This window comes from Phasianus colchicus, chromosome 20 (assembly GCF_987193195.1).
Source record: "Phasianus colchicus chromosome 20, bPhaCol1.hap1.1, whole genome shotgun sequence".
NCBI lineage: Eukaryota > Metazoa > Chordata > Aves > Galliformes > Phasianidae > Phasianus > Phasianus colchicus.
Window position 1 is genome coordinate 2,312,873 of NC_143455.1, and position 14,215 is coordinate 2,327,087.

General features: G+C 51.8%; 1 protein-coding gene across 5 annotated transcripts in view; it reads right to left on the minus strand.

Annotated features, from left to right (window-relative positions):
* The window catches only part of PIK3R5 (phosphoinositide-3-kinase regulatory subunit 5), a 47,187-nt gene that overhangs the window by 11,835 nt on the left and 21,137 nt on the right, over nucleotides 1–14,215 (minus strand). For 3 of the 5 annotated variants that reach the window (XM_031599196.2, XM_031599194.2, XM_031599195.2), the window contains exons 2-5: nucleotides 8,808–8,917; nucleotides 3,401–3,501; nucleotides 2,402–2,470; nucleotides 1,591–1,729 (exon numbers count right to left, since the gene is read on the minus strand). In XM_031599196.2, coding sequence (XP_031455056.1) covers nucleotides 1,591–1,729; nucleotides 2,402–2,470; nucleotides 3,401–3,501; nucleotides 8,808–8,904 — 406 coding nt within the window. In that variant the 5' untranslated portion in view covers nucleotides 8,905–8,917. Of the gene's footprint in view, nucleotides 1–1,590; nucleotides 1,730–2,401; nucleotides 2,471–3,400; nucleotides 3,502–8,807; nucleotides 8,918–10,005; nucleotides 10,827–14,215 lie in introns of those variants that run through there. The other 2 variants (XM_090122215.1, XM_090122216.1) reach the window with 2 other exon arrangements.

Consider the following 14,215-nt stretch of genomic DNA (forward strand, 5'->3'; position numbering starts at 1 on the left):
CAACAGCAAAGCCCATCCCCCCCCTAAACAACAGTTGGGGCATACTGGAAAAGATCTTATGGCATCAACAAGATCCAGCACCCTTAGCACCATGGGCAGCCACATGCCAACCCCAACTGCTGCTTGAGAGCTGCACCAACATGGGAGGAGTACCCACAGCCCCCTCAGTTTGCACCACTCCTGCAGAGACATCAGTCCCAGCTTGCAGATAAAAGCTATAGCATTCTTGGCAAATATTGACAGCAGCTTGTTCTCAGTTAATATTTACCCCATCTCAATCAAAACTGTTGCTTCAGCCTCTTGTCAGGTCACGGAGGCTGTGAGGTCCTGGCCAGTGTTCCAGCAGAGGACACATTGTCACTGTTCTTGGCTGCTCTGTGGCACTCAGTCCCACACACCAACACCTCCCATCAGCTGCTTCATGCAATCCCATTTGTAGGAGAGGAAAAGCCCTTGGATCAAAGTCCCCAGCTCAGCAGCCCTGGGCACTTGTGGCAGCATGGTAAGGGCAGAAGGAAGCGACATCCCCAGTGCTGGGGCTTTTCCAGTGGTCTTTACAGCAGGGCCCCAAGTGGTGTCACAGCAATAAATGGCCAAGGAGGAGCTGGGACAAGCATTCCTGGGACCACATCAGCCCTGCTGCTCCTGCTGGAGGCCAGGAGCTGTGTGATGGCCCAGACACACCTCTCCGGGTGGCCAGGGTCTCCTTAGAGACTTGCAAAGGGGATTTTAATGGTAGGCATCCATCCCTATCTTTCCTTGGCTCATTAAAAGATTAACAGTGTGCCCCTCGGGGCTTTGCATGGATGGAGACCTTGTGTTTCACATTCCATCTCCAAACCAGCTGTCTGTATCAAGGACACAGGGTGGTATCACCAGGCCCAGCTGCAGCCCCCATCCCCTTCCGAGCCTTCCCCAGCCCTGCTCAGAGCAGATCATGGCCCTGTGCAAGACAAAACGAGGGCTGAAATCTGCTCTGTGCAATGACAACTCTCCGTGAGCCATGGAAAGGTGGGGAGATGAGGAGAAAGGGCTTTTGAGAAATAATTGGAAGAGCTGCTCCATTGGGAACAACAGGATATCAGCAGAGTCCCTAATTAATTGGGGCGCTGCTGCCACTCAACATGCCCAAAGCCGGATTACAAGGCAGCATCTCTTCTGCAAGAACACAGCTGGGGAGTTCCTCAGCCCTATGGAAACTCCACCCCATGGCAGGCTCAGACCCTCCCACCACCTTCATGCTGATGAATGGACCCACTGTTAGCACCCCCCATTATGCCACAGAGCATCTTGAGCAAAAGCTGTGGCTCGGCGGAAGCTGCTGGCATGCGCTTTGCCATGCAAAAAACCAGCAGACTGAAAGGCAGCCAGGAAACAGTGACAGTTAATGCTAATCCACACCAGCCCTGGGCTGAGATCGGATGCTCCCACTACTTTGCCCACAAGGCAGCAGCCCAAAAACACATCCCCAAAATCCTGCCGTGCTCCTCCACAGAAGCCTGGTCGCACTCTGCATGCGCTGGGGGCTTTAGCTCATGCAGGGAAGCAGGATCAGTGTCAGAGAGCCCATGGCAGGGCAAGAGCGCTCACCTGGTGCCTTGAGCTCATCACTGATGAAGGTGAGCAGCTCACGGAAGACATCGCAGTAAGGCATGGGCCAGGTGAGGAAGCTGTGGTAGATGCTGGCAGCTTTCAGGAGCAGCTCAGAGTCTGGTGGGATGTGGGGAGCCTGCAGGGATGGGGAGGGGTGGTGAGGAAGGGAGCAAGGAGCTGGTGCTGGAGCTCTGCATAAAGCCCAGGGGGTTATGGGATGGGATGGCAGGAGGAGCGGATGGGATCAGGGCTCACCCTGTGACACCCCATCCTCTTCTAAGGAAGAGCCAAAGCACCTCACTGGGCACAGCTGCAAAACAGCTTCCTCCCCTGCGCCTCCCCAGACTCACATGCCACAGCCTATATATAAATTCCCTTTTAACAGCCATAGATCCATGCAGATGAATCACATTGAAGTCTGTGCTTTTGCAAGACCTGGCAGCAATGATTTCCTCGGGATAATGATGCATTGTGCTAATAATAATGATAATAAAAAAATACTTCCTGTGAATGCTCTGCTCCTTTTCATTAGCATTGTCTGCGCATTTTGCCCGACTCTACAGTGTAATGAAAACAATTTGGCTTCTCTGAAGAGAGATACTGCCTCCCTTTCTGACTGACCCATCTTTAAATGCAAAGATTAAAAACACCAAAGTGCATTTTTTTCATCTCTTGTAGCTTGTGCAGCCGTTCCTTGCCCTTGGTCCCTGCAGATTTGTATGGGATCTTTTCAGAGCGGAACAGACCAAAGCAGAGTGGGACCCTGCAGCTACTGGAGGCTGGGGAGTGCTGTGTGCAGCAGACTTACATAGAGGACAGCGTAGTAGAAAAGCAGGGCCAGGGGCATCACCAGGTCGTAGTCACACTTCTCCTGCACCTGTAGGAAACAGCAAAAGGGAGAAGGATGAGCATTACCACGGGGGTGCCAGATGTTCCCCTACGAATGCATCTGAGCCCTCTCAATCCACACCACCATGCAACCATCCCCAACAGGTGGAGACAGCTCATCTCCATGAGAAAGTCCCCCTAAAGCACCCAAGAAGCCGTAGGCAGTGGCACACTTTGCCTTTACTCTTGAGAAGCCGCATTCAGCCGAGCTCCTGACCCTCTGATGCTCTCAACCCTTGCAGAGTTGCATGAAATTTTATGCAAGTGGCCCAAAGCAGGCAGCCCAGCCCTGCTTAGGGATTGCAAATGGCAAAGCACAGTGCAAAGCATGCATTGCTGTCCCAACCTCAGCAGGATTATTTCAACAAGGGATGTAGGGAGTGCCCAAAAGCAGGCTTGCAGACACTGTCTCCCTTTGTTTACAAGCATGGCACAAAGTGCAAGAAAAATGTACGTACAGCAAAACATAATACAACATCATTGTAACAAGATCAATCCCAGCCATTGAAAACAACTTGTCGATCAAACAGAGTAGCAGCAATCACATTAATGTATTAGCAAGGCAGCCTTTCTTCCCTCAGAAATGAAAGGCAGCATTTACCCCATCACATGAACCCCAGAATTCCTCCCACATCATGGCATTCCCCCCAGTCCTCCTGCCTGCAGCCCCACGAGGCCCTGAGCTCTCCCACACAGGGTTGGGCATGGCAGCCAATACAATGAGCCCCACTGATGCTTCAGCTGCTCCAGCTCCATCCCCTGCACTGCAGGAAGCTGGGCAGAGCCTCAACAAAATCTCCGTATCCATCACTTTGGAGCTGCTGGACCAACGTTGCCCACCAATGGGGTTTGAACACAGCCCCGAATCGCCCATCAGGACCTGCAAAGCTCCTCCCCAAAGCCAGCAGCCCCCACTCACCTCCCTGGCCTTGCCAAGGATTTTCTCCACCAGGATGAGGTAGTTGCCAGCATCCCTGCTCACCAGCTCCTGCAGGCTCCAGCAGTTCAGGCACAGCCCTGCTGCAAGGGAGACAAAGCACAATGACCAAAAGGTGCTCACAGAGGGATGAGAAGCAGGAAAGGGTCAGGGGGAGGTCTTTGGTCCCTGGATCATATTTCTATGGGGGAAAAAATTATCACACCCCAATTCTGGACAGATTTAAGCTCTCCAAATGGCATTTGTCACAGCAGCATCACTTTTTACCAAGCCTCTCAGCACTCTTCTTGCAGCCCATTGCACCAAAGGCAAAACTCAGATCCCAGCCCCTCCACAGCCAAGGGTGATGCTCACCCCCTGAACAGCTTCCCAGGCCCTGCAGCTGCATGGTCAGAGCTCACAGCAGCATCGCTGCAGATTGTGAACACATCAGCATCACTGCTAAGCCTGCCCAGAATTTATTCCACCTCCTCAGCACCTCCAAACTGTCATAAAATACATGTAAACCCATCCAGAATAGCCAGATATTGAAAGAGAACTGCAGAAGGAGTTGTAGTTCCCTCTGTCCCTCACGGACAGGTGCTGGGACACCCATGGTTTTCCTGGCTTCGTGCCTTGTTTGTAGCTGAATGAACAGGGCAGGAGCTGTTGCCCATTGCAGAGTTCCTCAGCAGCCATGCAACATTTTATTTTCCACAGATCAGTGTTCTCCAGCGCAACCTTTTGTTGTGGCACTTGATCAGCAAGGGCACAGCCATTATGGGCAGTAATTCAGCTCTGAGTATTCTTTTGAGAGAAGTCAGTACAATGGCACAAAGCCATGGCTCTCCTCCGGAGGACCCCAGCAGATCAAACAACTCAACGCTGTCCTGGCGAGCAGCACCCTCCAGGGAAACACCCAGCATCCAAGAGATATGGTCAGAGCTGACGGGAGCTTTGCTGACCTCAGCAAGAAACAAAGCCCTGAAACACAGCTCCAGAAGGGAGGTTTGGGGTTATTTCAAGCTGTTTTGCACCCAAAGAGCCCAGCCCAGCAGAGCTGAGCAGTGCAGCACCAGCCAAGGAGCAAGTGGCTTCCTGCATGAACGCCTGTCCTTGGCTGTGAGCACAAAGGGCAGAGCCGGGCACGAACCCTTTCCTTCCTCTCACTGCTGGCACAAAGGAGGAAGCAGCAGTGGCTCAGGCAGGCAGGTACTGGGATGCTTCCCTGGAGAAGTGCTGAGCTGAATGCACAGTGAGCTGGGAGCAGGGGAAGGCAGCAGAGACAAGAGCAGGGCTGGAGGTAAGCACCATGCCAACACAACGCAGGGCTGAGGGCTCTGACCCATTTCTGTGTGTTCTACAGGAAATCTGAGCTAAAGCAAAGGATGCAGCAAGGCTGAGTTAATGTTGCTCGCAGCAGAGGAATTCCTGTTAGACTCACAGCCATGGCAAGGTGCTGGGATGATCCAGAGCAAAGCAAACAGTGCTGGGAAGCAACAAGCTGCAGGGGCTGGGCTCCTCAATTTGGCAACGCAGCGGTAACCAAAAACACACCAAAACAGCTGCATCCTTGCTAAAAATATTCTCCAGCACAAAAAGCAGCTCGGAAATCCTGGACACAATAAACAAAGACTGTGCAGCAGAGCACCATCAGGCATCAGTCAGGACACTGGGTGGGAATTCCCTTTTGTCTGTGCATAGTCCTGGTCACAAACATCACCTTTCTGAGCACTGGGAGCAGAGTTCAACCCTGTATCCAGAAAAAAAAAAAAAAAAAGGCTCTGAGCATTGAAGGTGATGCTCCTCATATGCACAGGTCAGGAACAAGAGCCCCAGATGACATGAATAGCACATGAGCCACCTGATCTGCAAGTGTCACCTCCATCCCTCAGCAGGTGCCTTGTGGGCAGCCAGGACACAGCTGGGCACTGTGGTGGCACCAGGGCACTTTTATGAACTGCAGAACAGCACTCAGTTTATGAGCAGAACAGGGACAGGCTGCAGCCAGGTGGGAAACCACATCCAGAAGTTTACTTGCAGCTGCTCACCCGTCTCAGTACAGCTCAGCAAAAGGACAAGGGGAGGATGCACACTGAGCGCACACTGAAAGCTCTAAGCAGAGTGTCCTGCACATTGCACATGCTCTTTGATTCACCAGTAGCACATTTCTTGCTCTGAGATGCAAAGGAGGCTGGTGGTCTGCAGGGAGGGTGCAGCTTGGGGGCACCCTTGTATGATGCTGTAGCCTTGATCCACATTATCTCCTGTGAAAGCACTGGTGGGGGGGAGATAGGAATATCCACTCATAGGAAGTGCTGTGAGCAGAGACCCATGAGGCTTCAATTGCCATCAAGTTCTGGCCCCCGTGGGCGGCCTCGGAAGGATGAGGCTCTGTGAGCAGCACTGTGAGCCGCCTCCTCCCGCTGCAGCTCCTTCCTGACCTCAGCTGCTGCGGCTGCTGCTTCCCCTGCGCTGCTCATAGAGGGAGGAGCATCAAATGGGAACAAATAAATAAATAGATAGATAGATAAATAGGGAAAGAAGAACGTTCGCCCACGGTGCTCAGGGCGAGCATCCCAGTGCTGTCAGAAGTGATGCAGTTGGAAGGAGAGAAAAGCAGAATGCTGCAGCCCCATTTCCAGGCTCAGAGCCCAGCAGCACATCCTGCACTGGGTGCAGCCGTGGTGCTTCCACCAAACCAGGAGGTGGAGTGGGCAGCGATCCCAGCCATAAAACACTGCCCAGGCTGTGAGATCAGCTCCAGGGTTACAACCTGTAAGGCTGATAAGCCCGCACTGAGAGCTGGTGGTAGTTCAGTGTTCTGTTATTAAACTGGAGCACCCCAACAACACAATTCTGGTCGCTCCCCCTGCTAATATTTAGATGACTGCATTCAAGCAGTGCTTTCAGCCTCCCTTCATTTAGGAGGAAGTTTTTCACACAGAAGGTGGTGAGGCACTGGAACAGGTTGCCCAAGGAGGCTGTGGATGCCCCATCCCTGCAGGCATTCAAGGCCAGGCTGGATGTGGCTCTGGGCAGCCTGGTCTGCTGGTTGGTGACCCTGCACATAGGAGGGGGTTGGAACTGATGATCATTGTGTTCCTTTTCAACCCAGGCCATTCTATGATTCTATGATTTATTAGAGATGAGCACACCAATCTGAGCCCCACTATTGTATCATTGGACGCTCCTCTGGCCCTCCAATGACCTCCATCCTTCCTCTCCAGCATCCTTCATCCTTCCTGGCACCAAGCAACCCACAACAGAGACACAGCATCCACCTCTCCCTGGGACCTTTGGGGCACCGGGCTGCCCTACAGTTTCCCCAGCATCTCCCCACCCATCGAGGCCCGCAGTCCCCATCCTGCAGCCCTTCTCGCACCTCTGATTCCCCCAGCGCCCACACTCAATGCACTCCTCCACCAAACACTCTGTTCCTGTGAGCAATACACCATTTTGCTTCCTGTGGCACACCAGGAGTTTATTATCACGCCCAGCAATGAGGAATAAGGCAATCACGCTGTGCCCAAACTCATCTCCTCGAAGGAAAGCACGTCATGTTTGCTAGCACTTTTCCACTTGATTCCTCCCATAAATGCTGCAGTTCAGGAGGGATGTTCAGTTTAGCCCCCTGAGCCCACCGTGTGCTCTGGGACGTAAATCTGCAATGCCAAAGCACTCTCACTTCTGCCCTTTGCTGATTCCACAAACCTCAGCAGCTCAGTTGCTCACGCGGGTGAAAAACGTCACATCGGAAGTGATTATTCATCCTCTCCAGAACAACCTCCTGCAAAGTTACTGTGCAGAAATTAGACCTCCAATAATTTAAAACTGAGCAAAGTCCCAGCGGTGCTCCAGCCCGATGAGCTGCAGCGTGGAACACCTTATTTTGGTGCATCGCACTGGGAAAAAGGAGGGGAGTGCAAGTAAACTGGGAAATAAAAGTGATATAAGAAGTTGAAAATGAAAAAGGAGAAGGATGCTGCCCAGCTAAGAATGAGACAGAGATTCAAGGAAAATAGGAGGAACAGAGCCTTGCCATAAATAGCAGCATAGCTCTGGCACTGGACAGCCATAATAAAACTGGTGCTTGTTGCACAGCAAAGGCAGGAGAACATGAAAAAATTCCCACTCTGTGCAAATAAATAGGATATGTTCTACTATGCTCTGTTTTCCCTAACCCATTTTATTGCAATAACAAAGCACTTCCTATTCCAACCACAAGTGGGTAGGACACGAAGCAGCAGCTGCTGGGCTGGGCAGCACTGCTGCTCCTGGTTAAGCCCATCCTTCCACCCACAGCCCAGGTCGGCCTTATTTTTGCTGACGAGCTGGAAACATTGCAGAGTGGTTTTTAAAAGGCTACATCATGCAGCCACCAGCACTGAGGGGCTGGGATTAGTGAGTGACATGGGGAATGATGAGTTGTAATGATGGGAAGAGGTGAGCTCTGAGTGGCACAAAGAGCTGCCTGGGCAGAGGCATTCCAGGAACCAGGAATGTAGGTCACGCTTCAGGAACTGGTGCCCAGAATATGTGGAGGCTCAAAGGGCTCTGGTGCTGGTGATATCTGCATGAAGCAGGCCCTGCAGTGATGCTACAGCCCCAGAGCAAGCATTGCTCCTGTGGGTCTGGCATTCAGCATCGGACAGGAGATGGTTTTCAGCTCCTCCTTGACCCATAATGGAAAAGCAGAGGAGGTGTGCAGAAGAATTGTACAGGCATAAAGAAACAGCCCCTCACGTTCATTTCTTTCATCCCCAGGTGGATACAGGAGTGATTTAATTGCATCCTGGAAGTGCAAGTATGAGGATGAGAATTCAAAATGTGATATATGAGAATGGCTTCTGCTTGTTGCAGCTCTTCCCTCACCTTTGCCACCCTGTGCTCTGAATGAGGCTCCCATCTTTATGGCCAGCACGGTATCTGAACCAGATTAAACAGCCGACAGCAATATCTCAACAGTTGCTTCTGACAATGCAGCAGGGATACGCCCAGAGGTTCTGAGATCTTTATGCCCCAAAGCATGGTATTCCTGGCTGATTACATAAAGGGGCCTTTCCTTGGAGTGAGCAAAGAATCCTCCTCTTGCCAGCTCATGCATGGGCACCTGGCAAAACAAATGGCTGCTCTGCTCAGGGTGCATCTCTGTATGACCTAACCTGACTTGTTCAGCCAACCAGTACAGCCTCCTACTGCTATGAGAAACTCAGGAAGATGGACTGGGTTGGATCCCACCTCTAACTTTGAATGCTGGAAGGGAGAAAAGGCCACTCAGCCCCCCAGGAGCACCAGCAGGTCTGTCCCGTCCAGGTAGGTCAGGTAACAAGAGGGTAAAGCATGCAGAAACAAAAGGGTCTGCCTCCATCAAGGCTGTCAGGGAGCTCACGACCAACAGGTCACCTACCAGCCCATCTGCTGGAAACAGCATCTCTGCTAAGCCCATGCAGACATCTCTCCAGTGCATGGTAGATCCTGTCCTCTGTGCACGTGGTGTGCTGCATTTTAATTCATCTCCTAAGGAAAGAGAAGGAAGAAGGTTAGCCCTTAGATGAGAGCATGGTGACACTTCCGTAGAACACACAAGATGCTCCTGGTAAAAAAAAAAACATTCACCCTTTGTTGTCCTCTTCTCTCCCAGTCCCTCCCAACCATGGCAAAGAAAAGGAGATGCACACATCCATGACCAACCATGAGTGGCTTTGGGACCAAGGCACCCAGCCCGACCCACTGCAGGCGTATCTGCTGCCTCATTGCTTCCGTCTGCGGCATAGATGGAGTCCCACTTACATGTCTGTGGATTAGCCTCCATCAGAGATAGCACTGCTTACAGCTGCAGAACCTTGCAGGGGAAAAGCAATGGCAGTCTTTAAGATTCCATTGCTTGCATTATGCGTGGATCATCCTTGGTGCCTCCAGCACTGTCCCCTTGCTGCCGTGCAGCCAACGTAGACAGGATGCCATGTGGCCCTGTGGCAATGCTGGAAAATATCAGTGGGAGCTCAGCCCCAGCATCTACAGGCATTGTGAAACTCTGGACTGTGTGTCTGGCTGTGCCCCCTTCACAAAGTGCTGCTTCTCAGCTCTCCCCACAGCTCAGGTGCCAGCCCAGACCTCAGACAGATTGCACTGGGGGCATGAGGATTTTATCCCACCCGCTCCAAACGCTGGGACATCAGGAAATCAAAACCCATTTGCCCAGAATCTCTCCTTAGATCTGCTCCACTGCTGAGCAAAGAGGTTCCCAGGGCAGAGAGTCCAGCATCCCCTGCAGTGCCAGCCCTACTGTTCCCAGAGACCTTGGGACAGTCACCTCTCTGCCACCAGCGCACAGAGAAAGGCTCTCGCCTTTTGGTTACAGGTGGCACAAGTGCATGAAAATATTCCAGGAAAAGGAAATAAAACTTGCCAATATTACAAAAGACACCTGTCAATGAGACTTTTGCTGTCAGCCTGGCCAGGACAGTCATACATTTCCCAAAGCTACCCCAAAATATTTGATTTCCCCAGTCTGCCCAATGTTGGCTGCTAATAAGTAGCCCCTAATTGCCATCAATCCCTCAGAAAGTTCACCTCAGGGCTGAGGCTCCGGTCCCAACACTCACCCATCCCTCAGCTCCGAGCAGGTGAAAGTGAAGCCATCTGCCTCTTGCACGGGAAATCTCTCCTTTGCCCTGAGAAGGCTCCCGTGCTCCTGCCTCACCTGCCACTGCCACGGTTTGTTCTTACATCTTCTAAAGTTTTGCACATCCACAGTGTGAGGAACGCCCGCGAAGCGCCCTGCTGCTGTGCTGGGGACTGAATGAGAGCGGAGCTGCACAGCACCTTAGTCATGACTCGTGGTGCAAGCAGTGACTAAGAGCACGGCATGACTCACCAGCACCGTTCCAACACCCCGCTCACAGAAATACACCTCCTGCACATCAGCTTGCTCCGGAGCACAGCTCAGCTCTCGGAGGGAAAGGGTGATGAGGAGAACCCTGTGCCAGCCCAGCTGCCCCTTCCCAATGCCTCAGCACAGAGCAGGCAGGGAACATAAGGACGAAAGATGACAAAGATTTTATCATTGAGTTCTAAACCGGAGAAAACACAGAGCCTTTGTTTTCTTCTCCCTGGTGTGCTATGGACCACACAAGGATTCAACCCAAGGGGTGCTTACAGAGGCATCTTTCATGGGAGAGCTCTGTGTGTTCACCGCAAGCAAGAGGGAACTTTTCAACCTCTTCTGCTGTTTATTCCCCAAACTCTCCCTTCCTTTCCACCCACACTGGACAAAATGACACAAGGCAGGGGGCAGTTCTGGATGTAATCGGACTTCCCACAGAGCTGGGAAGAAACCAGGGTTAAGGTCAAGGGTTCAGATTGATGGGAGGGTGGGTAAGCATTGATTAAAAAAAAAAACAAAAAAAAAAAACACAGAAATCTGTCCTCTCCCCAACTCCAGCCAGACTCCCAGCAGCAGAGCTGTTAGATCTTGACCCTCCCTGCAGGCTGGCCGGTCGGTGTGAGGTGCTTGGAAGGGATGGCACAGACACTGCAGGGTGAAAGCAGTGGTTACGTTTTGCAGCATGCCCGGGGTGCCCCAAAACCCTCATCACCAAGGCTGGTGACTGCCTGGATCATGTCCAAGCAGAGCAGCATGTTGCAGAAGCAGTGGGTTTCCCTGCCTTCTTGCCCCTTGCTCACAGGTTGGACACCTGTCCTACAAATCAACTATGTGACTTCAAGCCCCGGATGTCCCTAAGACAAGATTGCTTTCTCTTCTCCAGTAGTAACAGTGCACACTGTGAAAGCAGCCTCCCAGCACTGGGCAAGCTGTCGTCACCACTTAAAAGAGAGAGAAGTCAATGCTTGGAAACATCAAGCAGTTTTTCTGCTGTCCCACAGCGACTTGTGGCACAGCTGGGAGAAGAAGGCAAACCTTCAGCTCTCCAAGCACATTCCTTATCCTCCATAAAGTCCCTGTGCTACATCAGCAGTCAGAAGGGGTTGGAATTCTTCACAGCACAGCTAGACCTCATCCACTTGGAGCCCTCTCTGTCTCCCATCACCCAGTCCATACATATGGCTGCTTAGCAGAGGCAAACATCTGCCCACGAAAACATCTCCTCCATCACTGCCCCAATGGAGGTGGCAGGAGGAACAGACCAAGAGCAGAACCAGGAACCACAGCATGGATCTGCGCACGGGACCTCACGACAAGAGTACAGTTGGCTCTGTCAGCCTTGCATCACACCACCACCATTACTGCTGTGACAACACTGGAGCCCTCTGGTTTCCTTCGGAACAGAGCATTCTTGCCTCATGGCTTTGTTTTGAAGAAATGAGCAACAATTTAAGCAATGCCACAAGCATGGGGCAAAGGATCCCGAAGCATCTGTGAAATTGTCCCAGTAACCCAAATGGATGCAGAGGTTTCCAATTGAGTTTGCTTCCTCCATGTGTCACGGTTAAAAAGGTGGGCAAAGCAATCACGTTTTTCCTGTTAACCCGCACTGAATAGGTAAGCACTCATCCTTTGGCAGAAAGAGGGGATTCACTGATTGCTGTTCTTCTGCTTTCAGGCAGAAGGTTTGCCAAAATCCTGATGTTTTTGAAGCAAAAAAAATCAGTCCATTTATTTACGGATTCTCCTGCTGGCTTATGAATCTTGAGGCCACAGAGAGCCCTCAGGCACTCCCAGCTCCATGACATGTGTTTTCCACTTGGCTGAGACAGGCTGCGGTTACCCTACTTGCCTTTGGTGCCTTTCGTGCCTTCAAACCTTTCCTTTTCTCAGCTTTCCAGCTCAGGGTTAGAGCAAAGGAGACCTGAAGCCCTTGGTGCCCAAGTGCTGCTGCTCCTCTGCTTAGCGCATCCAAGTCAAGGAGATGAGAGAGGCCACCAGCAGCTCCACGTGGCGGGGACAAGGCAGGTGGAAAGGTGACTTGGGAGGCACACATCTGCTTCTCTGCATGGTGAGGCACTTTTCTGTGTTAAGGCCAGCATAAGCCCTGTTGTCCAAAGAACTTCCCTGATTTCCTTCTATTGTGGTGGAGCCCAGGACACTATTCTTAGGTGGGAACAGAAGGAGATGCTCAAAGACCAAATCCAGTGTTGGTCTTCCCAAGTGAAGGAGTGAAGAGAATTCAACCATCTTCTGTGGGTACACCAGGCACTGCCCCCAGCAGCAAGCAGATCCCTGCCTGCCCACCCCAATGCTCTCAGAGGCAGCACTGCAGCCAACGTCCTGCTGGCTCCCAGCCACCTTCCCAAAGAGGAAAAATGCAGGCAGACATCAAATAAGTTGAGATCTCCCCTTCCAGAACAGCAAATCCTGTAAAACAGTATCTCCTGTGGCTGAAAGTCCTCCACCTTCCTGCAGGGAAATCTGAATTGGGAAGCACAGCCCTGCTCTGCCAGAGAAAGCCCCTGGGTACTTTCACAGCAGGATAACTCCCTTTCCTGCCCTGATTGCTTTGAGGCCACTGGCTGAGCATCCCAAGCAGGAAACTGGAAGGAAAAACAAGTGCTTGACCCACGGGAGCAGGTCATGAACACACTGCCCAGGTCCATGGGCAGTGGCAGCGGGTGGAAGGATGGAAGGACAGATGTGGGTTGCCTTGCAAAGCTGCTGACCCATGGGTTAGCACACTGAGGAACCTCAGCACTTGGCTTACTGCTGCAGCAGGGCTTAGGGCACTGAGGACAAAAGGGCAGCAATTCTGATGAGGATAAAGGAAAAAGGAGCTTGGGCTGATGCTGCGAGAGAAGGAAAAGCACTTAATTGGGAATTAAAGCAAATGGATTCTAAGCAGAGCTATTTTTCAGGGCAAGGTCCTCATACCAGTGCATCAGCAGGGACCTTGGCCAAGGTCATGTCCCTTAAGCAGTACTTCAGCCTGCTGCCTCCTTGGAGGGTGCAACAGGAGCAGAGCAGCACAGGAACCCTGGGAGCTGCATCTCCATTGCACTGCAGCAGATGGTGCATGCGTGGTTTCTGCCCCATCAACAAAAACACACTGCTTTTCTTAGATTACACTGAGTTCTTGGCTTTAACTATCCTTAGCTTGCAGGATTTTATTGCCACCTCTACACCATGCACAGGAACCAAAGATAGAAACTCAGAGCTGAGAGCAGGAGCAGCTGGAGGAAGTCTTTGTAGAAATCAGGGCAAAGAGGGGAGGAACCTGCAAGTTTTAAGATTCAAACTTCAACCATCATGTATTTACAGCTCAAGCGAGCGCTGGTGCATCAAAGAGCAGCAAGATGGAGGTGATAAGATGCCTGTTCAAGCTGCACAAAGGCAGCATATCAGAAGATCCTGGAGGCAACTGGTTTGACAAACATCCTTTTGGGGCGCTTGCAAAGGACAGCGTACCATGCAAACACCCCGGCACCACATTATTTCCTTACAGACCCACAGGTTCCTGTCCTGCTGAGCAAGCAGAAAAGCTGCTTTTAACCCAAGAAGTAACAGCACTTCATGCTGTGGTGGGGATCATGACTGACCTTTGCTTCTTCGGCTACAAAACCTCACCTCCAGGGAGCCTCCGTAGCAGAGAAGCAATGTAAGGGCAGAGAGGCCGTGATACAGGCTGACCATAGAAGCAGTGGATGCTTCACCCCTGGAAGTGCCCAAGACCAGGCAGCCAGCCCAGAGGGATGGAACTGGGTGGGTTTAAGGTCCCTTCTAAGCCAAATCATTCTGTGACGCTATGACATGGATAATCTTTTCCAAAACGTGTCTGATAACACCCAAACCGAGCTCTTACTGAACCCTGGCACAGAAGAACCAACAACACCAACCACTGATGAGGCCACAGAGGGCAATGC